The 24,726-nt window shown below is 47.5% G+C and overlaps 1 protein-coding gene across 1 annotated transcript in view; it reads right to left on the reverse strand.

Moving 5' to 3' along the window:
* LOC122800254 (HORMA domain-containing protein 1-like) overlaps positions 1-24,726 on the reverse strand; it is a 2,017,447-nt gene that overhangs the window by 289,719 nt on the left and 1,703,002 nt on the right. The window contains exon 4 of the mRNA XM_044069745.1: positions 10,229-10,292. Coding sequence (XP_043925680.1) covers positions 10,229-10,292 — 64 coding nt within the window. The remainder of the gene's footprint in view (positions 1-10,228; positions 10,293-24,726) is intronic.

The raw sequence follows: 24,726 nt of genomic DNA on the forward strand, positions 1-24,726 counted from the left end.
CTCCGCCATTAAAAAGACCTGAAAGAAAGTCCAGCACCGCAGGCAAGGGGGCTGTAAAAGGATCCAAATTATGGCGTTCTGCCCAGATAGAGAAACGCTTCCATTTACTACCATAGACCTGCCTAGTAGAGGGCTTGTGCGCTGCTACTAGGATAGTTTTAACTGGAGAAGAGATACCAGGAATCCTAGCTACAAGTGGAACTGGAGCAGCCAAGCCGCTAGCTTGAGGCTGGCCAGGTCGGGAATTGGGAGCCCCTGGCGGTGGGAGATTAGATCCGGAAGGGGATCTAGAATCCAGGGCGGATTCACTCGATGAGACCAGAGGTAAGGGAACCAAGCTTGGCGAGGCCAGAATGGGGCAATGAGGATCATCCTGCTCCCCAACCGACTGGCTTTCTGAAGAAGTTTCAGCATGAGGGGAAGAGGAGGGTAGGCATAGAGAAGACTGGGTGGCCAAGCATGCACCAAGGCGTCCCTCGGGGCTTTCCTGGCAGGGGGAATGAGAGCGAAGTAATTGTTGCATTTCGTGTTTGAGGGAGATGCGAAAAGATCGCAACAGGGCTACCCTCAAATGGCAAAATTCGACTCGCTACTCGAGGATTGAGGGACCACTCGTAAGGTGAAAGGATGGTGTGACTCAGTCTGTCCGCCAGGATGTTGGTCCGTCCCGGAATGTGTGTTGCAATGAGAAAGCGGTTGGTGGAGATCGCCCATTCCCACACTCTCATGGCTTCTCGACAGAGTGGGTAAGACCTGGTTCCCCCTTGTTTGTTGATATACCATACCACAGACATACTGTCTGTCTGGATTGCAATTGTTCTTACAGGGAGAAGGCTCTGAAGTGCTTGCAACGACAACAGCACTGCCCTCATCTCTAGAACATTTATGTGCAATAAGGTCTCCGAATCGTTCCACGTGCCTTGGACAGTCCTGCTCGAATAATGCCCCCGCCACCCAAGATGTGAGGCGTCCGTGGTCACCGTGGCGAGAGGGGGGCCGTTGCAAAGGGGCGTCCCGCCTGGGGGTCTGGCGATTGAAGCCACCAAACGAGAGCCCTCTTGCAGGCCCTGCTGAGAGAAATGGGGGTGACTCAAGGGGTATTGATGAAGGGACCATTGGACTTGGAGAGTCCACTGTAAAATCCTCATGTTCAGACGTGCCATGGGAAGAAGGTTTATAGCGGCTGCCATGAACCCCAGGGCCCTCAGAACCAATCCCGCCGGAGGTTTTGAAGATTGAAAGATGGCCCGCATATGTGCCCTTAAAGTGTGCAACCGGACGGGAGTTAAGAAGACTAGTTGCCTGTTGGTGTCCAGTCTGGCCCCGATAAAATCTATCACCTGAGTCGGGGTGAGAGAGGACTTGTCCGAGTTTATAGTGATCCCTAGTTGCGGAGCAAGGTTGAGAAAGTAGTCCCTGGCTAAGCATAGTAGATGCCTTGTCGAGGAGGTGAGAAGCCAGTCATCCAGGTACGGGAAGACCTACATTCCCTGGAGTCTCAGGTGGGCCACTATCACTGCTAATACCTTGGTGAACACCCTGGGGGCTGAGGTGAGACCAAAGGGGAGGACCCTGAATTGATAATGACTGGCTCCCAGCCGGAAGCGGAGAAACCTCCTGGACAGTTCATCCATCAATATGTGGTAGTACGCGTCCTTGAGGTCTATGGAGCACATCCAGTCGTTCTCCCGCAAGAGGGGGAGACTAGGTTGAAGAGTGACCATCCGGAACTTTTCTTTGGTTACTGACAGATTTAGTAGGGAAAGATCGAGGATGGGCCTTAGGTCCCCCATCTTTTTTGGCACCAAAAAGAACCTGGAGTAGTAACCCGATCCGGACTGGCCTGGGGGGATGTGCTGGATGGCTCCTTTTTCTAAAAGCAGCCGAATTTCCGCAGCTGCTGCCTCCCTCTGATTGGAAGGAACATCGGGGAGGAGTCCGGGGGTGTCGGGAACGTAGGAAAAGGGAATTCTGTATCCTCTGGATATGATACGAAGCCCCCAGCGGTCTGTTGCAATGGACTCCCAAGCTGCCAGGTGCTTTGAGAAACACCCCCGACTGCCTCCAGAGTGGAGCAGTCGGGCAACCCCTCAGGGTTGCTGCGTGGGCCGATCAGAGAAGGCTTCTCTGGACCCAAAGTTCTTCGGGCCCCCTCTGCCTCTAGGGCGGCGTCCACCCTGTCCTCCTCTGCCACGGAAGGACTGGGAGTCCGGAGCAGACTGGGATTGTTGTGACTTTCGGAACCACATCTTCTTCTGTCCCTTTTGGTTCTTGGAGAAGGACCTCTGGGGAGCAGAGAAGCGGACTCCGACGGCAGACAACGTCTTCCCGTCCTTTTCGCTCTGGACCAAAGTCTTGCAAACTGTCTTGCCAAATAGGGCAGAACCATCGAAGGGGGCATTCGCAAAGGTCGCCTTGAAGGGTTCCGCGAAATCATAATGTCTGAGCCAGGCCTGGCGCCTCATAACTAGGCCTGCTCCGCTGGCTCTAGCGGCTCCCATTGTAGCATGTTCCTTCCAATCAGAGGGAGGCAGCAGCTAAAAAAGCAGATAAAAGCCGCATAGAAGTGTTGGATATAGACCTAAGAGTGGCCATGTGAGTGGAGTACAACTGTTTGTCCTCCCCCGACAAGGACTCCAGGGGCGATGCAGCGTACTTTTTGATAAGGTCTCACTGCAGTCGAATCATATGTGCCATGTAGTTCAGGGACCTTACAGTGAAGGTCGCTGAACTAAAGACCCGCTTCCCGAGACGGTCCATCGAGCGAGACTCCTTGCTCGGGGGATGGACCGAGGGACTCTCTTGGGCTAACTCCCTCTTGGTGGCTGCCGCCACCAACATGGCATCTACGGGGGGTCCCTTGCTCCAATGGGATTTCTCTGCCGGGGGGCTCAGGATCTTGTCAGGACGTTTGGGGACTGGCTCCACAGTGTCCGGCTCCTTCCACGCCCTAGTGGTGATAAGGTCCACTAAGGGGTCGGCCGGAGGGGACACCCAAGAGGTAGATGGGCCTGCTTCGAACGCCTCCAGGAACACGGATTCGTCCGAGGAAGCCTTGGGGGCAGACCACCCCCCTCTTATCCTAAGCATTTCCATGATGTCTCCGAAGGAGACATCCTCGGGGGGTGACCTTGGGGAGCCTTCCCCCTCATCCAAATCCGTGTCTTCTGTCAAGGACTCGGGGGAGTCCACGTGCCTCCTCTTACACTTCCGCTTGTGAGGAACATCCTCGGGGGGACTGTCCGAGGACGACTCACCAGCAACGTCTTGTTCCAGGGTAATGACCTGAGACGTCAAAGCAGGCTGTCCCTGTGGCCGGGCGACGGAAGCCCTACCCAAACGAGAGGGAGTGCGGGATGGAGCCGTAGCAGGGAGCGGGGGCCTGGATGCACTCAACAGAGCCCTCTCCACCACATTGAAGGCTGAAGGAGAGCCACTCTCTCTGGGATCCGAGAGCCGACCCTCACTCGGATCCGATGGATGGATCAGAGCCGGCGCCGAGACCATTGGATCCGAAGGGCCAGTGTACTCCGATCTGGACGGAGCCGAAGGCACACTAAACCCCTCGGATCTGAAGCTCAGAGCACGGCTCCGAGAGCTCGGATCCGACAAGGACGGATCCGGTAAACTCGAAGGAAGAGTCGGAGCCAAAGTACCAGATACTGTCGGTGCCGACCCACCCCCAGCTCCAACGCTGCCCGGCTCCGAGCGCTCTGAACCCGGGAAGCGGGTCGGAGAAGGAGCTATCGGGGCAAAGAAGGGTGTTGAGCTCCCCCTCGGAGGGGGGGGAGAGGCAGGAGCACTCCCATCTGCATTTGGGCCTGGATGAACCTTCGCATCACCTGGTCCAAATCAGCTTCAGAAAGGCTATGCGTTGATCTCGACGAGGCCATCGAGGCTGGCCGGGAGTGCCGCCTCGATGACTTCGACGGAGATCGGGTCTCCTCCTCCTCGGGTCCCGGTGAGAAGCATGGAGACCGGAGCTGAGAAGGAGGAGACCTGGAAGCCGTGGAGGGAGAAGCCCGCTTAGCCAGGGGGGGCCGAAGCGGAGGCCTCGGCACGCCGCTTGTGGTGCTTCTCCCTCCTTTTTTCTTTCCTGGCCTCCCTCTCCTCCGGCGTAGAAGCGGGAGATTGAGTCCCGGTCGGGGGGAGAGAAGCAGGAGTGGCCGCCACAGAAGCCTGGGAGGAGGCCACAGAAGCACCGGAGGCGGAAGCCGAATCCGGGGCAAGAGTCCCGCTAGGATCAGCTTCGACCTCCGGTCCTTCAGTGCCCTGGGGTTGAACGCCGCGCAGATAGAACACCCAGAGGAGAGGTGTTCAACCCCAAGGCACCGGACACACCGAGTGTGGCCATCCACTGGGGAGAGCTTATGGCCACACTCAGTGCACTTAGAAAATATTGGTTTTGGGGCCTCAGACATGTTAGTTAAAGAAAACTCACTCAGTAGGCCCCAAACACACTAAACACACACACAGACTACGACCAGCGAGGGATGGGGAGGAAAATTTGACTAGAAAAATTTAAAGAGGTTATATAAAGTAAGGTTATAAGAAGGGAAACCTAACCAACACAACACAATCACACAAGTTTAAGGAGAAAAATTTAAGATACAAGGACTTATCTGACCAAAAGACCAGGAGCTCACAATCTAGCTGCTGTTCAGAAGCGCGGCAAACTAGATCTGAGGTCAGTCAGGGTTGGCAGGGGATTATGGGTAAGGGGAGGAGCTAGGAGCTCAGATCTAAGCTTTGTAAAGTTGCCGGCTCGGATCCGAGATCGGATCCATATCCCGCAGGTTGCAGACCAAATGAAGTTAACTACTTCAGATGTATGATTTCACGCACTGGCTGAGAAACAAGTGGAAGCCTGGCTAAGGTTGGAAGTGGAGCAACCAAGCTGTGAGGTTGAGAGAGTGAAGGGATTGGTGCAGCCCACCCGACTGATGGATCAAGAGGTCTGGCACTGGGTCCAGATTCCAGGTCTTCTCCAGCAGGTGACGATGCAGGAATGGGAACCAAATTTGTCGAGGCCAGTAAGGAGCAATGAGGATCATCCTAGATCCCAAAGCGGTCACTTTCTGAATTAGTTTTGGAACTAAGGGAAAAGGAGGGAATGCATAGAGCAGACCCCGGAGCCAATCATGAACTAGAGTGTCTCTGGGGGAATAGCCTGGGAGGGGGAAGAGAGTGAAGAAGTCGCTGCACTTGCTGTTGAGAGGGGTTGCAAAAAGGTCACAGCAAGGCTGACCCCATCTGCGGAAAATTTTGTCTGCTACTAACTGATTGAGAGACCACTCATGAGGCATAAGGATTGCTCTGCTTAGCCTGTCCGCTATGACGTTGGACTTCCCGGGGATGTGCGTTGCTATCAGAAACCGTTGAGAGGAGATCGCCCACTGCCAAAGTCTGAGTGCTTCTCGACATAAGGGATAGGACCTGGTTCCACCCTGCTTGTTGATGTACCACACTACCGACATATTGTCCGTGTGAACTGCAATAGTCCCGGTAGGTAGAGAGTCCTGAAGAGCTTGCAACGCTAAAAGTACCGCTCTCATCTCCAAGACGTTTATGTGCAGATGGTACTATAGGGGTTGCGAAGTGCCCTGGACAGTCCTGCCCTGAAAATGCCCCCCCCCACTCGATCAGGGAGGCATCCGTTGTCACCATGGCAACTGGAGGAGGAAGTACAAACGGCCTGCCCTGAAAAACTTGAGGGGAGACCATCCACCAAGAAAGGTGGTCTTTGCATGATTGAGTAATTATTATGTTGTGAGACATTGGAAGCTGTTGAAAGGACCATTGGGTAAAGAGCATCCATTGAAGAATTCACATGTGAAAACGAGCCAGGGGAGGTAATGTGACAGCTGCTGCCATGAGACCCAAGGTTTTCAATACAAATCTGACCTGAATTCTCTTGCATTGTAGCAACATTTGAACATATCGGCGAATGTCTAATACTCTTTCTAATGGAAGTTTTGCCGACAGTTCTTTTGTGTTTAATATGGCACCTATAAAGGTTATAGATTGACAAGGTGACAATGCAGACTTTTCGAAGTTTATAGAGATACCTAGCTCTGATGGTATAATCCCTGGCTCAGATTAGTTGATGCCTGATGGAAGCAGTTAGGAGCCAGTCGTACAGATATGGAAACACCTGGAATCCTCTCCGTCTCAGGTGAGCCGTAACCTCTGCCATGCATTTGGTGAACACCCTGGGGGCTGTGGTGAGACCAAAGGGCAGGGCTCTGAATTGATAGTGACTGGCTCCCAGCCAGAAGTGGAGAAACCTCCTGGAGCGTTTGTTCATTCTGATATGGTAGTACGCATCCTGAAGGTCTATGAAGCACATCCAAATGTCCGGACCCAAAAAGGGTAGAATGGACTGAAGCGTGACCATCCGGAACTTCGTTCTTTGAACAGATTTGTTTAATCTGCTGAGATCCAAAATGGGTCTCCAGTCCCCTGTCTTCTTTGGTACCAAAAAGAACTTGGAGTAAATCCCGGATCCTTGCTGGTCTGCTGAGACTGGCTGGATGGCTCTTTTTCTTAGCAGTTTTGAGATTTCTAGTACTGCTTGCTCCCTTAGACCGGGTGGAACATCTGGAAGGGATCTGTTTGTTTGAATGGGGGTGTGGACAAAGGGGATTTTGTAACCCTCGGATATGATAGCCTGTACCCATTTGTCTTGTGTGAGGAGTCGCCAGGCTTCTGGGTACAGTGATAATCTTCCCCCGACTGCCTCGGAGAGTGGACAGTCGGGCAGCCCCTCAGGGGTGCTGAAAGGGTTTGTCGGAAAAAGATTCCTTGCTATCCTGATTCTACGGACCCCCTCTGCCCCTCGGGCGGCACCTGTTGTTGTTCCCTCCTCTGCCCCTGGAGGGAAACTCTCCACGTGTGTCAGGCACGACTCCTTGGGGTTTGCAAAACCACATTTTCCCACCCTTCTGACCTTTAGGGTATGGTCTAGAAGGAGTAGAAAAACGGACTCCCACGGCAGAGAGAGTCTTGCCTTCCTGCTCACACCTGGTAAGGGTATCCTTCACCTGTGGTCCGAACAAAGCCAAACCATCAAAGAGGGTATTTGTGAAGGACGCCTTAAACAGGTCAGTAAAACTGCATAACCGCATCCAGGCATGTCTTCTCAAAGCCATGCCTGTGCCTGTGGCCCTACTTGCTCCATCGGCTGCATAAGAAATGAGCCGCATGGAGGAGTTGACTATAGAATTAAGGGTCGCCAGCTGGGAGTTAATCTTTTCCTGAGACCCCGCAGCAGATGGATCCTGAAGGGTATCACCCAGTTCCTTAAGGAGATCTCTCTGAAGGTGGGTGAAATGGCACAGATAGTTCAGCGACTGCATAGAAAAGGTCGCTGAAGAGAACATCCGCTTGCCGTACCTATCCATCGTCCTAGATTCTTTATTAGGTGGATGGATAGGCACTGAAGGGTCAGCCAACTCCTTCTTAGTGGCTGCTGCAACCACCATGGCATCAACAGGGACACCCTTAGTGAGAAACTGTTTGTTGGACGAGGCTGTGATGAATTTTGTGGGCCTGCGGGGAGTTGGTTCCACTGTGTCAGGGGCCGTCCACGCCTTCCGAGCCACTACTTCCATGAGTGGGTCGAAAGACGGAGACACCCAGGAGGTGGAAGGACGAGAACCAAACACGTCCAGATACACCGACTCGTCCTCGGAAGGGTTGAGGGCAGTCCAGTTCCCCCTCTGCTTAAGGATCTCAAGGATGTCTGAAAAGGAGACATCCTCAGAGGGGGATTTTTGGGGACCCTTCCAAATCCTCCAAGTCAGTGTCAGAGGTGACTGACTCGGGGGAGTCAACATGCTTCCTCTTACATTTTCTCTTCTGAGGGGGCTCCTCCGAATGATCAGGGGAGGCCTCAGAAGAGGAAAATGCACCCAATGGGGCTACCTGGAGTGCTTGTTCTCCACGCTTGGGGTCAGGAGGGTGGACAGAGACCGACACAAGCACCATGAGGGGAGGAGCCGAAGGGGTCGATCGCGGAGCTGACCCAGGAGTCAGCACGCTCCTCATGACCTCAAAGGCGCCCCTATCAGGCAGAGAAGAGAGGCCCCCGCTCCAAAGAGACGTGAACCCCTCCCGGCACCAAGAGGGACGGCTCTGAGGCCGATGTCGGGGCCGAGCTCACCTGCGCCGAGGCCCCGAGAGGGAGAACGGGGTCGGACAAGGGTCCAATGCCACTCGCCCCCCCGGAGCCAACGAAGGAGTCTCGGCGCCCAGATCCCTCCAAGGACGGAACCAATGAAGAGATTGGAGCTGACAAAGGAGCCGAATGGTGGGGTATCGGCTCTGACGTTCTGACGATTCGAGCCCCAACAAGCTCCGGCTCTGAACACGGTAGTAGAGTCGGAGTAGGAATAGTTGAAGAAACAGGGATAGCCACAGTCTGCTGAGAAGGGCTAGTCAACATTTTGGCCAGTGCCTGCGACTTAAGGAGCCTACTGACCACCCTCTCTAAGTCATGGTCAGATAATCTGGAGGACCAAGAGGAATGGGACCTATGACTCCGCTCCGATTGTAGTAATGGGGATCTAGGAGCCAAGCGAACAGACTCTAAAGAGGGGGATCTCAAACGCTTCCGGCTCAGAGAAGGCTCCGATGGCAAAGTCGGGGCCGACTGAGGTCTCAAAGTGTCGGTTCCAGCCGGAACCGACAAGGCAGTAGAAGCTCCGCTTGGCGTCAGCTCCGAACAGGGAGCCGACGGTTTGGCGGGCTTTAAGGATTTCCCCGACAAAGGCTTAGTCAGGGATCCTTCAGGCTTTAACAAGCCTCTCAATATAAGTTTATTCCTACGTTCCTGCAGGACTCTCGGACTGAAAGCATGACAGACTGAACAAGAGTCCTGCAGGTGTAGGGGGCCCAAACAATAAACACAAGAAGTGTGACCGTCTGTCAGAGACATCTTCTGACAGCACGAGTCACACTTCTTGAAACCTGAAACCTTGGTATCTTTGGACATGGTAGAAGAGATACCAAGGGAAGTTAAGCTAGTGCTTAAACACTAAACATAGACACACACGCACTAGAACAGACAATACAACCTCTACAACTATAACAGTTATAATTAACCAAAAACTATAAAACTATATAGTTTTATAACCACACTATAAAGAGATAGGCCTAACCACTACCCCAAAGGGGGATGGGGAGGGGAAGGGAGGAAGGGAATAAAACTCTGTAATCAACAGAAAAAAGGGGGTTATAAGTGGGTCTAAAGGGGTTACAATTTAACAACTCTAATAGAAAAGAAAATCTAAAATAGTAACAACAACCCTGACTATGAAAAGTTATAAAAAGAATTATACGACCTGGAGCCGGTAAAAAACGCAACCTCGTAGCTGAAGCGGCAAACGAGATCTGGATATCTGACACCTAGCATTGTGGGATAAGGGGAGGCCTCGAGCCAGTAAATAGCTCTCGAGCTTTAGAAAAAGGCAGAGTCGGAGCAGAGGATCAGCTCCGAACCCATCCAGCAAGAATGAAGGCGAGATAGACAACTTAACATTAACTGTTTCCTGTTTAGTTACATTCTTTCAGACAACACATATTTGTTGTATTAATTGTAACAATACAGTATTGTATATCTTATTATGCACAGTAAGGTTTGTGTATATAACATTAATTTACACACACCCAGTTGCTATATACCATGTCATATAGACTATTCTTTGTTTTGCATAAAGATACACTGAGATACATACATGTACAGCTTCTGGTCATTTCATTAACTTTGACTGAGTTTTACAACTTTTTAAATCTTTTTTTAAAAAGATGATATGCTGAATAATTTTAATACCATGTTAAATAGTTTTGTATACGTGTGTGTGTACATGTGCACACATATGCACTTAAGTTTTTAAGGTTCGCTTTGGCATATAATTATAAAATATTGATTTTTAGAATTGTCGGTTATCATCTGTTGCTTTAACAGCACCTAGCAACCTAAAATGCACTTTCATTTGATTGGATGTATTATTGAATTATTACTACAAGTAGTATGCATTCTATTCTGGCATTAAATCTGAAGAAGCTATATGTGAAAGCGCTCATCTGTGTTTTTATTATTTGTATTATAGTTACGGCTTGGATTTACCTCTGTTGTGCACTACTGGTTATGATTTGAATTTTCTGTTATTATATGTATCTGATGATAAAATAATGATATTTATTATCAGGAGGTAATGTAACTCACCATTTAACGATCTGTGTTGATCCTGCACAACACTTGTCCTCTCGAAGAATTCTGAAACATAGCTCTGGATAAATAAGAATAAATAGCAGTATATAAATAAACTACATTCTTCGTTGTAATTCAACATTACTTTTTTTGTTTTCAAAAGTCTGTCAACATTTTCCTAATTATATTAAAAAAGCCATTTACTTACCATAACAATGGATCCTTATTGTTCCTCCCCATCCATCTCAACTGATGGATTATCTGTGCTAGTGGTGAAGCCAAGCCAGTAACTTTTCTGCATAGATGATTTTCCAGTGCTTGAGCTCCTCTCTTCTCCCATAATGCAGGCATTCCTATTGTTTCTCAGTTCGGTTTAGGCCTACTAGGTCTATTCAGGAATGAAAGTGGTAGATTAGGAAGGGTGGTGGTGGGAGGGTTGTCACAACGGATTGAGAAGGACAACAAGGCTGTTATCACTGTAGTAAGTATATACCTTTTGTAACATATACTGTCCTCTCTGTCCATCTCGATGATGGGACAGAAGCATCAGCTAACGATATAAGATCAAGTTTATAATGTTTGGCAAAGGAATGCATTATTGACAATGCTGCAGCAGCAAAAATGCCATCTATAAATGAGTTCTTAAAAAAGTCGTGAAAGTTGAGACTGATTTTGTGAAATTTTTCTTTTGTTTAGCACCCAGTTGTTTATTATACTTAAAATAAATGAATGTGATACAATCTGAAAGTCATCTGGAGAAAGTCACTCTGGAAACTTTAATTCCTAGTCTTGCTGAGGAAAGAACATAAAGAGTTGGTTGCCTTTACATAAGTTTTTTTTCCCTATGAAAACAGAAATTAAATTGTCTGTGAACATCTAGAGTATGCACCGTATATTCTCCTTTGTTTGCGTGGTCTGGGAAGAAAGCTGGCAAATAAATGGTTTGGTTCATGGCTGCCTTGGAAGCAATTTTTAGAAACAAAGGAAAGATTTGGTCTGAAGGAGACTCTTAAGGCAACAAGTTCAGATATTCGTCTTGTTGAGATGACAGCTATTAGGACGAAGGTTTCCAGGGGAGATGTTTTATTCTACAGCTTGAAACAGGTTGGAATGGGGGCTGAATAAGACCATGTACTACAAGGATAAGGTCCCATGGGGGAGGGGGGTGAGCAAGAATGTGCCTTTTAAAAAGGCCTTGCAGAATTTTGGGAATCCAGGGAACCTGAATTAATGCCTTGATGAAAATTTGAAATAGTTGCTAACTAAGTCTTAATGGCTGAATAGCTGGAATTGGAGTAAATTAAATTAGCTAGGAACTGTAAGATTAAAGGAATGAGAACTGTAAAGGGGCCTAGTCCTTGTGGTAACCCGTAGAAAAAAGAAGTTATGTACTCACCATAACATTCCATGTGTATTGTCGATTTTTCATCTCTCCTCACATATGGGGTCCAAATCCAATCCATCAGATCCGACTTGGCCAATAGCAAGCTCGTGGCAACCAAAAAGCTTTTGGATACCTCCCCTTATTCACAATGCATCTCTCCCCGTTACCTCAGAGCTTGTTAGCTATAACTATATTCATAGCAAAAAGGGAATTTCAATACTTAACACAATAGAAGAGCTTAAAAGAGACCTTTTCTCGAGTATAAGGAAAACATCCTAATCCTTTAGAATCTCCTCCCATTAAATCAAGAAACCCATCGAAGGGGGTTGGAGGGAGGGGATGTGAGGGGAGATGAAAAATCGACAATACAGATGGAACTTTATGGTGAGGACATAACTTCTTTATCTGACATTGTCAATTCTTCATCTCATTCTCACATATGGGACCAAGTCCCCAGCTACCTTTACCCCAGGTAGGTAGACTCACAGGAGAATATTCCTCAGAACCATTGCACCAAAGGAGGCCCTTCCCCTAGAGACCAAATCTAACTTGTAATGAGTGATAATGGTATGATGGTTTGCCCAAGAGGCTGCTGCACAAATATCATCCAAAGAGACATTCATATTAAAGACTGTAAATGTGGCCATTGGCCTGGTAGAATGAGCCCAAATGGACTTGTCAGGTTTCATGCCTTTTGAGGTGTAAATAAAGGAAATACAACTAGAAAGCCATTTTGACAAAGTAACTTTGGAAACTAGTAGGCCTTTCCTAGGGCCTGCAAATACAATAAACAATTGGTTTGCTTTCTGAAATTCTTTAGTTCTATGCAAATAGAAATGTTGCTGTCTATGAACATCCAACAAATGTAGTACATATTTGCCCTTATTACTAAAATTAGGGAAGAAAACAGGCAAATGCATAGTCTGATTAATATTTGTTTGAGAAACAACTTTGAGCAAGAAAGAGGGGTTGGTATGCAAAGAGACTCTGTCTTTATTAAAAACAAAATACGGGGGGCTGGGAAAATAGTGCCTGAATTTCTGATATCCACCTTGGTGATGTGATAGCCACCAAAAAGATAGTTTTACATGAAAGGAACTTAATATCACAAGATACTGCAGGTTCAAAGGGTGGTTGAACAATCATACACAGAAACAGATTTTGATCCCAAGGAGGAGAAGGATCCTTGTGGGGAGGTTTTAACAACATGGTCCCTCTTAAAAACACTTTGCAAAGTTTGTGGGAAATTAATGATGTTGTCTGTCCCAATGGGAAAATTTGAAACGGCTGCTAACTGGACCTTATAGTAAATGCCACAGCTCCGTTACTGAAAATGTGGGCTAGAAATTCCAGAATGAAGTGAACGGGAGCCATAACAGGACCCATATTGTGTTGCTGTGCTCATATTACAAACCTCTTCCATTTACTCCTATATAGTTTTTGAGTGGATGACTTATGGGAGGATATCAGAATATGACGGACCAAGGAGGAGAGCATAGGCTGTCTATGAATCAACGGAACTGGAGGAACCAAGTTGTCAGCTTGAAATTGTGAAGGTTGGGATGAAGCATTCCTGTTGGACGTGACAACAGACCTGGAAAAGGTTCCAGAATCCAGGGCTCCTTCTGTAGATGAGGCCAGAGGAAAGGAAACCAGATTTGTCTAGGCCAATATGGGGCAATGAGGATAAAAAGAAGTTATGTACTTACCATAACGTTCCATGTTTTAGTCCATCTCGCCTATATTCTTGCTGGATGGGTTCAGAGCCGATATTCGGCTCCGACTCGGCTGATACTAAAGCTTGAGAGCTTTTACTGGCTCAAGGCTAGCCCCTATCCCATGGTGCCTCATGGCAAATCCCCAGATCTTGTTTGCAAGAAAGCAAAAAATACTTATCAGGTAAGAGCAATATAAGAGCTGTATAAATACAGCAAAGGATTTAGAAATATAATCCATTCCAGGTGAACAACAAAAAGAACAATGTCAGGAAGCACCAGAATAGTCCACCAGATACCCCAGAAACAGGAAGGGGGTTGGATGGAGGGACGCAAGAATATAGGCAAGATGGACTATAAACATGGAACGTTATGGTAAGTACATAACTTCTTTATGTTACGTAGTCCTATCTCGCCATAATTCTTGCTGGATGGGACAGCATCCCTAGCACCTTTAACCTGCGTGGCTCAAGCAATGAGACTCTTCAGCACAGTGGACCCAAAGGAAGACCTGTCCCGGAAGGCCAAATCCAATTTGTAATGAGTGACAAACGTATGTGGTCTTGCCCAAGTAGCTGCTGCACAAATAGTATCAATTGGGAGTCTAGAGCTAAAGGCACATGAAGTAGCTACAGCCCTAGTAGAGTGACCTTTAACTTTGACAGGTAATTGTCTACCAGCTTGTTGATAAGCAAAGCATATGCAATCCGAAAGCCATTTTGAAAGAGTAATCTTAGAAACAGACAAGCCTTTCTTTTTGTCAGAAAAGGAAACAAAAAGTTGATCGGATTTTCTGAATTCTTTAGTCCTGTGTAGATAAAACCTGAGTATTCTGTGAACATCTAGCTGGTGTAGTCTATACTCTGATTTATTAGAGTGGTTTGGAAAAAACACATGTAGCTCAATGGTAGTTTTCAGATTGTGCTCTGAGCATACTTTGGGAAGAAAGGAAGGGTTTGTCCTGAGAGAGATTCTATCCTTGTGAAAGATAATGTAAGGAGGTCGAATAGTTAGAGCTTGCAGTTCTGAAACTCTCCTAGCAGATGTTATGGCTACTAAGAATAATGTTTCCATAATAACAATTTTAGGTCTGACGACGAGGATGGCTCAAAGGGTGCAGACATCAAAGATGAGAGGACTACGTTTAAATTCCAGGGTTCTAATGGTTGTTTTATTGGGGGCCTAAGAAGAAGAACTCCTTTTAAGAAAGTTTTACACAAGGAGTGTTGCATGATTGGATTTCCCATGAAACCAAAGACGAAATTGGAAATAGCAGTTAATTGAACTCTAACTGTAGCGGCTGTCACTCCTTCATGAAAAATTGACGCTAGGAAGGATAAAATAGATTCTATCGGAGCCGTATATGGATCTTAGCCCTGATTCGTAGCCCAAAGGGAAAACCTTTTCAATTTGCAGGAATATACTTTCTGAGTGGAAGGTTCATGGGATGAAATTAGAATGTGTTTGACCGCAGGGGATAGAGGAATAGACCTGGCTATTCGTGGAACTGGAGCAGCCAAGCTGTCAATTTGGAGGTGTGGATGGAGGGGTGGAACGGTCCTGACTGAAGAATCAGGAGATCTGGAGATGGGTCCAGAATCCATGGTTCCTCCAAGAGGTAGGGCCACAGGAAGGGAATCCAAACTTGTTAAGGCCAGTAAGGAGCAATGAGGATCAAGGAACTCCTCAACTGTCTTGCTTTCTGTATTACTTTGGGGATGAGTGGAAAAGGAGGAAAGGCATAAAGAATTCCCAGGGGCCAGTCGTCAACTAGAACATCCCTGGGTGATATCCCCGGATGGGGAATGAGGGCAAAGTAGCTGCCGCATTTGGTGTTCAGGTGAGTGACAAATAGATCACAGCAATGCTGGCTCCATCTGTGAAAGATCTCTTTCGCAACCATTGGATTCAGGGACCACTCGTGAGGCATCAGAATTGCTTGGCTGAGTTTGTCTGCTATTACGTTGGATTTCCCCAGGATATGCGTTGCTATCTCTGTCTATTTCTGAGCCTAAATATACAATGTGCTGCAAGGGAGATAAGACTTACTTTTGTAGGCCAGGCCTGGATCTAGTCTATGCTACAGCAAACAAGGTGTACCAATTTCAGTAAGAAACAGTTAAAATATGCAGGCACTATAAGCCTTTAACCAGAAATTCCCAGCTCAGAAGGGCAGAGTCCAGCCTCTCCTCTCACAAGAGTGCAGACCACGAACCTTCTTAATGTAAAATAACTGGCCTACTTGTGTCTATTTCTGAGCCTAAATATACAATGTGCTGCAAGGGAGATAAGACTGACTTTTGTAGGTTGACAGTGATGCCTAGATTGATGCGCAAGGATAGAGTCTCGTCCCTGGTCCTTATGAGTTGATGCTTGGTGGTAGCAGTGAGGAGCCAGTCGTCTAGGAACGGAAACACTTGGAATCCTTGACGTCTCAGGTGAGCCGTTACCACTGTCATGAATTTGGTAAACACTCTGGGGGCTGTAGTGAGGCCAAAGGGCAGCGTTCTGAACAGAAAATGACTGGCTCCCAGCCGGAAGGGTAAGTGTCTCCTGGAGCGCCTGTCCATTTTAATGTGGTAGTACGCATCCTGGTGATCGATTGAGCACATCCAGTTGTCTTTCCCGATAAAGGGAAATATCGACTGCAGAGTGACCATTTGGAACTTTGATTTCCTTACATGCTTGATGAGCCTGCTGAGATCTAGAATTGATCTCCAGTCCCCTGTCTTTTTGGGAACTAAAAAGAATCGAGAGTAAGTTCCGGATCCTACTTGCTCTGCGGGGACTTCTTGGATGACTCTTTTTTGTAGAAATGAGATGACCTCTGATGTTGCACGGTCTAGTTGGATGGGTGGTACGTCTGGTAGAGACCGGTTTGTTGGGGGTTCGGAAATAAAGGGAATCAGGTAACCTCTGGATATTATTGTGTGTACCCAACGATCTTGAGTGATAGCTAGTCAGGCGCTTGGGTACAGCGATAGGCGACCCCCAACTGCCTCCAGAGATGGATAGTCAGGCAACCCTTCAGGGTAGATAGAAGGGATGATCAGAGAAAGCTTCTCTGTCTCCCTGATGTTGAGGACCTCCTCTGCCGCAAGGGTGGCATCTTCCATTATATCCTCCCCCTCTGCCTCTGGGGGAGGGTTGACCTTGTGCCTGAGGGAAACCTTTTTGGGATTTGCGGAACCACATTTTCCCTCCTGTATTATCCTTGGGATAGGGTCTGGATGGGAGAGAGAAACAGACTCCAACGGCAGATACGGTTTTCCCTTCCTGCTCGCACCTAGTCAAAGTCTCTTTCACTTGGGGTCCAAAAAGAGATGAACCATCAAAGAGAACATTAGTGAAGGAAGCCTTGAAGGATTCCGTAAAATTAAAAAGACGCATCCACAAATGTCTCCTGAGGGATATTCCTGCTGCGGCTGCCCTACTCGCTCCATCTGCCGCATATGAGATAAGCCTCATGGAGGAGTTAGTTATGGAAGCAAGGGTGGAGAGCTGCGTAGAAACCTTATCCATGGAACCCGGAGCTACTGAACCCTGGAGGGTGTCTCCTAACTCTTTCAGGAGATCCCTCTGAAGACGAGTAAAATGAGTCAGGTAATTCAGTGATCTTAGTGTAAATGCCGCTGAAAAAAAAGTAAGCTTCCCGTACCTATCCATCATCCTGCACTCCTTGTTAGGAGGATGGATATTAGAAGACGACTCAGATAATTCCTTCTTGGTGGCCGCTGCTACCACCATAGCATCAACTGGAACTCCCTTACTAAGGAACGACTTGTCTTCAGGTGCTGTCATAAACTTATTTGGCCTCCTCGGGACGGCTTCCACTGAATCTGGAGAGGTCCATGCTTTCCGTGATATGACCTCCAAAAGTTGGTCATAAGGCAGCGTCACCCATAAGGTGGAAGGTCAGGAACCAAAGGCCTCAAGATACACTGGATCATCCTCAGTAGGGTTAGAGGTCTTCCAATCACCCCTCTGTCTAAGGATTTCTAGGATGTCAGAAAAAGAGACATCCTCAGAGGGGGATCTAGGGGACTCTTCTGATTCCTCTAAATTAGTGTCTGACGTGACAGACTCAGGTGAGTCGACATGTTTCCTTTTACATAGCCTCTTCCAAGGGAGCTCTCCAGTGGGATAATCTGGGGAGGTCTTGGAAAAGGGGGTACCTCCAAATGGGGCTACTTGGGCCTCTGGTTCCCTACACTGTGGGGGTGGCAGGGGGGAAGAGGTTGCTGCCTGCTGCTGGTGGGACACAGGTTCTAATGGAATGGTTTTGGCAGAGGATAAAGCCTTCTCTATAGCTGCAAAAGCCTTTCCCCCTCACTCCGAAGAAGACCTCCGCTCCAAGGGGGCAGATGGTCGACTCCTAGCAAGAGAGAACGGCTAAGTGGGATCTGAGCTGAGTAGAGCCGAGGCTCTGGGAGGGAGGGTCGGTTCCGATGAGAACCCAGGGTGACTTTCCCCCTCGGAGTCGACACGAAACCATCGGCTCCCAGAACCCTCAACTCCAGCCTGAGCCATCAAGGATAGAGTAATTGGCCCCGAGGAAACATGTTGAATCCCCAAGGGTCCAGGACAGAGGAACCTGAAGTAATAGGCTCCGAGAGCGAAGCAGTCGGATGAGGAACAGTTGTCAGCTCCAAGACCTTTGTGTCTGGAGGGGCCAATTTTCTTGCCAGAGCTGGATCCAAAAGCAACCTCTTCACCACCCTCTTGATGTCCTCATCTGATAGGGTTCAGGAGGATCTGTTGGAGACAGAAGGAGACCTCCTTCTCTCCAAAACAGGAGATCTCAATGTGGGAGATACAGTCTCGATGTCAGGCAAAATTTTCGGTACCAAAGATCGTCTCAGAACTGATGAAATCGACAGCACCGAAATAGATGAAGCTGAGTCGAACGGAACTTTCGATGATTTTCTCTTAGAGGATTTTGGAGCTGCCTGACCAAGTTCCAGCTGTTCCTGGAAGGAACTGGTCATGAGACCCCTGTCAATGAGTTTCCTCTTTCTCTCATTTAAAACTCTAGTGATAAATGCGTGACAAAAGGTGCAGGGTTCCTGCAAATGGGCTTCACCAAGGCAATACACGCAACTGGTGTGGCTGTCTGTAAGAGACATTTTCTGTGCACAGCTATCACACTTTTTGAACCCTGAAGGGCGATGATCCTTATGCCCCTTATCTTTATCTTTTGACATTTCTAGAATCGAAAGACAAATTAGATAACAATACTAAGCTGAATCTAGCTTTGTTTGTATGCTTGTTGTTTGTTTGCTTGTTATTTCCCTGAAACGCTAATTTCACCTAAAACGCGGCTTTTCAGCGCTTCTGTGGATCACTAGTGATATCTGCATTGCTTACTGTACTTATTTCCTTGTTTCACTTGAAAGAAAGTTACTGTTTGTCGTTTTTGCATTTAAGTTACCTGTAACACATTGCATTTAAGTTACCTGGCACTTGCTCATTAAAGCAATTATATAAGTCAGCATTAAAAAATTAAAAGCACTACACCCTCACAAACTCCCCTTGAGTACCTTGTTCCCCGTTGGCCCTTTTTTCAATTATAAAGGAATTCCCAATACTATTCTAGCATGTCCAAATGTCAGTTGTCAATCTCCTCTCCGGTCCAGCTGGTGAATCTGGGAATCTTGAGGCAATGTTACAACTGCCTCATGTACACAGACAACCCTCTCCTCCTCCCAACAAATTCCAACACATGTGAGAGATGCAACCATATAGCCAAACTGGAGGCTAAGCTCTCTCAACTCAGTACTGGCGTAACCAGTCAGAAGGAGAAGGAAACCACACTCACTACAATTCCAGTCTCACATAGACCTACCACGACAGCAAACCAAACACATAAACACACAAAAACATACTCGGAGGCTCTAAATAAAAATCTGCCTAAGTAGCAGAGACCTCCAAAGCAGACACCCAAGCAACCGCTACCCCAAAACAAAACACGTGCAACACATAGCTCACAAAGCCAGTGTACCGAACAGTCACAGCCCTTAAGGCTAAACAACACACCTGATACACTTGTAATAGGTGACTCTATCGTCAGGCACACTGACGTCCCGCTCACCAGGCTGAACAAGGAGAAGGTCACGGTGTGCTGCCTGTCGGGCGCTAGGATCCATCACATAACACAAGCACTCAGGTCACTCCAAGGCAAGTACAAATATGACTCAGTCATTGTCCATGCTGGTGTGAATGACCTGAGATGTACCTCCCTGGACTACATGAAAAGAGACATAGAGGAGCTCTCTGAGCATGTAGCCCAGGCTGGTATGACCCTGACCTTGAATAGCATCTTACCCTCACCAAGAATGATGCCACAATATGAAGACAAGATGATCAATTTCAACAATTGGCTTAAGTATTGGTGTCATTCAAAGGGGAACCAATGCCTGTCAGCCTGGGATGACATGCTCGACAAGCCACAATGCTTCGCTAGGAACGGCTTGCACCTATCACCCCTGGGCTTTCGGATATTGGCAAAGGCTCTTGCTACCCCCATAGTGCCTTTTTAGGCAAGGCTCAAAAGACAAACCCACCTCCATAGGTATCACAAGGGATAAGAAACTAAGAGTAGTGCTACTCAACGCCAGAAGCCTAAACCTCAAGATGCACGCACTCGAAACTCTCCTTAGCATGGAGAACATCGATATCTGTGCAGTAACAGAAACCTGGTTCAAGGCTCCCGAGAGCACCCCAGCACTACCAGGTTATACCTCATACCATGCTTTTCGGCCCCAAAACTTGGACCGAACCACAAAAGAAGGGGAGTATCAATATTAGTCAAAGATACCCACACCTCCAGGTTGGTGGCACAGCACAAAGCATCAGAGACTATCCATGTGCAACTAACAGTGGGTAAAACTGCCTTCCAGTTTATAGCCTGCTACAGACCACCCTCCCAAACCCAGGAACCCCACTCGGCCTTCCTGAGAACACTGGAAAATATGAAGGTCTCTCCAAACACCATTATATTGGGCGACTTCAACTACCCAAACATAGACTGGGAGCATTACTCTAGCTCCAACACCCTAGCCCAAGGGTTCCTAGAATTTATAAACTCAAATGCTATGGAACAACTTGTTACCGCTCCCACAAGAGGACCTGATCATCACCAACATGGGGACTCTATGCTCCAGACTAGAAGTGTATCCCTCACTGGTAAGATCAGACCATAAACTAATCTCACTGGATATTCACATCCCGACCCCACCCCCTGCCCAGAAAACCACTTCTCTAAAGCAAATTTCACATTCCTCAAAACCGAGGTGGAATCCTTCAAAGCCCCCGGGCCTGTGGAAAATACGGCCCAGACCACAGAATCCTTTATAAACGCATTCTATGAACACCATCAGGAATGCATGGATCATGCAATCCCAAATAAAGCCAAGACCCAATCCTCCAAAGGCAGACGTCCTGTCTGGTGGACCCCAGCCATAAACAAACTATACAATAGAAGGAGGAAGCTACTACATGATAGAGCAAAATCCCAAAAAGGGAAGGCATCTCTGATCAGTATTAGCAACTACAGGCACTCATAAAATCGTCTAAGGCCAGCTTCGAGAGAAAAATTGCACAGGACACTAAGGATAATCACAAGGCTTTCTTTAGTTATGTTAGGAACCTGGGTGGGAATTCCCAGATATGCTCAGAATTAGTCCAAAATGACAAAAAATACACTGAAACCACAGACATTGCCAACATCCTAGCTGACGGGTTCAGCGCAAACTCCCCCCCCCACCAAAAGGGCAAATATCTATCCCAGCAGAGTGCTGCCCCCCTGACATCTCAGATGCTCAGGTAAGAGCTGCCCTCTCCAAAGCAAAAAACACAGCATCAGTGGGACCAGACGGTGTCCCGGGCTGTGTCCTACATGAACTCCAAGAAGAGCAAAACCCAAACATAAAACTACTGTTCAATCTCAGCCTTACTACAGGTTATGTACCCAAAGAGTGGCATACAGCAACAGTGGTCCCTCTCCACAAAGGTGGTGCCGCAACGGATCCTGGAAATTATCGCCCCATAAGTCTGACTAGCTTGGTCTGCAAAGCTATGGAAAGGATCATCATGGACCTCATAAATAAAGATATTGGGGACCTACAGACACTGGATCCTACCCAGTTCGGCTTTATTAAGGGCAGATCCTGCCTCTTAAACCTGGTTGATTTCTCTGAAACAGTCACCAAGGCCATTGACGTGGGGAAGGTGGTCCACACAGCTTACGTGGACCTCGCAAAAGCCTTTGATACAATACCCTACTCGGGCATTATAGATAAGCTCACCAGCTTAAATATAAACCCCTATGTCACTAGATGGGTTGCAAACTGGCTCAAGGACAGAACCCACATGGTTAGAATTGCTGGAGCCACGTCAGACTCCAAGCCAGTTACAAGTGGCGTCCCACAAGGCTCAGTCCTGGGACCTCTCTTGTTCAGTATATATTTCTCAGAGGTACAGGCCAACACGGAAGGACTGTGGCTGACCAAGTTCGCAGATGACTGCAAACTAGGCACCATAATCGACTCTCCAGCCGACACAAGCATCCTCCAAAAGAGCCTCATAGAAACAGACAACTGGTGCCAGAGCCATGGCCTTAAGCTAAATGCCAAAAAGTGTATAGTCACCCCCTTTGGCAAAAACAAAGTGCCCACAAATTACCACATAGGTGGTAATCCATTAAGTACGGAAGAAGTAATTAGGGACCTGGGGACCCAAGTTGATAGCAATCTCTCATTTGACAACCACGTGGCTAAAGTGGTTAGAAAAACATTTTATATAGCCCACCTAATCATGGAGGGATTCACATCTAGATCAGGGAAGGTCATCGTGCCTCTTTACTCATCCCTCATCAGGCCCATAATTGAGTACAATGCCCCTTTTGGGATGTACCTTACCAGACACCTGCAGCAACTGGAAAGACCCCAAAAGTACCTCACCAAGAGGATCAAAGGGCTCAAACAGATGCCATATGCTGCCCGGTTAAAGAAACTCCAGCTGTACTCAGTGGCATACCGCCTGCTCAGAGGCAATCTGTGCCTGACGTATAAAGCCATGTCCAACCCGGAATTAATGGACATGCTGCACCTCAGAAAATCCAAATCCCATCGAGCTATGCGCTTGAGAGACTTGAACCTCAGCACTGAAATAAATAGGACATGCTGGAGGGACAGATTCATAACCCAGAGGCTCCCTTCACTCTGGAATAAAATCCCAGTCCAGGTTAGGCAGAGTCCCTCACTGACTCTCTTCAAGAGGAATCTTGATGAGTGGATGGGGGATCGTAGGTTTACCCCGGGTATCACTTCTGCGTCACTGTTAGACAGAGGCACAGTATACTAACCTCGAAAAAGGGCATAGCAAAATTAATTTAAAATGGGTGGCGAAAGCCAAACACACTCTGGCTAGGCTTATAAATGCCCTAGGGCAGATAGCCTAGTATGAACCTATGAACCTATGAACTAAAGGTATTAACTACAATAATAAGTGAGAAGAGAAGAAGGTAACTTTTTTTTTTTTTTTAATAGTCACACACACACAGGGAGGAAAGGCCCTCTAACTTAAATGGGCACTACGTCCCTCTAACTTAAACGGGCCATACAGTCCTAAGGGGGGGAATAGGGGTTGAAGAACATTCAAAAATAATCACACAAGAGACAAGAAACTATCTATATATATATATATCTGATAGAAAAAAGTAGGAAAAGACTAAATATAGCAAAAAATCATTTTACTTAGCCAACGAGCCAGTAAGACACAACTTCAAAGCTTTCGCGTCAAACGAGATCTGGGGATTTGCTATGAGGCACAATGGGATAGGGGCTAGCCTCGAGCCAGTAAAAGCTCTCGAGCTTTAGTATCGGCCGAGTCAGAGCCGAATATCAGCTCTGAACCCATCCAGCAAGAATTACGGCGAGATAGGACTACATAACATCTACTGTCTTCAACCTTTTGGCTTTCTGAAGGAATCTGAGAATTAATGGAATGGGGATAAAAGCATACAATAGCCCAGGAGGCCAATTGTGTATTACAATTTCCCTTGGGGACTGCCCCAGTGGGGGAATTAGGGCACAGTAGCTGCTGCATTTGGCCCCATGTGTGGAAAATGATCTCTGCTACATTCTGGCTGAGGGACCACTTGTGAGGCATAAGAATGGCTCTGCTCAATTTGTCCGCTATGACAATGGACCTTCCTGGAATATGCATTCCTATAAGAAAGCGGTTGCATGAGATTGCCTATTGCCACACCCTCAGTGCTTCTCGACACAGAGGCCATGATTTGGTTCCTCCTTGTTTGTTTATGTACTGAACTACCGACATGCTGTCTGACTGAATCGTTACCATCCCTAGAGGAAGAGCAGTTTTAAATACCTGCAAACCTAGAAGCATCGCCCTCATCTCCAGGATGTTTAGGTGGAGCTTGGCCTCATCTGTGGACCAGGTACCTTGGACAGTCTTCCCCAGATAAGGCCCCACCCCACCTCATCTGGGAAGCATCCGTGGTCACCATAGCCTGTAGTGAAGGGAGAACAAAAGGTCAACCTTGTGTCACCTGTTCTGAATGAATCCACCATGAGAGATCCTTTTTGCGTACATTTGTTATGAGAATCTGATGAGACATTGGTTGATGAATTATTGACCACTGAGAAGCCAGAAGCCATTGCAGAATTTGCATGTGATACCTGGCTAGTGGAACCAACACAATTGCTGTGGCCATGGATCCTAAGGCTTGTAGACCATGATGGGCAGCTACCTTCTTGTTTCTGATTAACCTTGAAGTTTGCCTTCTGATTGTTAAAACCCTGGAAGTAGGAAATTTCACAATCAGCTGACTGGTGTCTAGCAGTGCTCCTATGAACTATAGTATTTGAGTGGTTTCCAGATGAGATTTTTGGCAATTTATGGTTATGCCTAGTTCTGAACAAAGCTGAAGAACACAGTCTCTTGCATGAACAAATAGATGCTTGTTCAGGGCAGATATGAGCCATTGTCTAGATAAGGAAACACCTGGAATCCTTGTCGTCTCAGGTGAGCCACAACCACTGCCATGCATTTGTGAACACTCTGGGGGCGGCAGTGAGACCAAAGGGTAGTACTCTGAACTGGTAATGACTGGCTCCCAGCCAGAAGCATAGATATCTTCTGGAGTGTCTGTCCATTTTTATATGGTAGTACACATCCTGAAGATCTACAGAGCACATCCAATCATCCTGTTCCAGAAAATTAAGTATGCACTGTACAGTGACCATTCAGAACTTGCACCGTCAAACTGACTTGTTCAATCTGCTGAGATCCAAGGTTGGTTTTATTTGGAACCAAAAAGAACCTTGAGTAAGTTCTGAACCTTCACTGATCTCAGGGGACCTCTTGGATGACTCTTTTTTCTAGCAGTT

This window comes from Protopterus annectens, chromosome 4.part0 (assembly GCF_019279795.1).
Source record: "Protopterus annectens isolate FY-2018-M chromosome 4.part0, PAN1.0, whole genome shotgun sequence".
NCBI classification, from domain to species: domain Eukaryota; kingdom Metazoa; phylum Chordata; order Ceratodontiformes; family Protopteridae; genus Protopterus; species Protopterus annectens.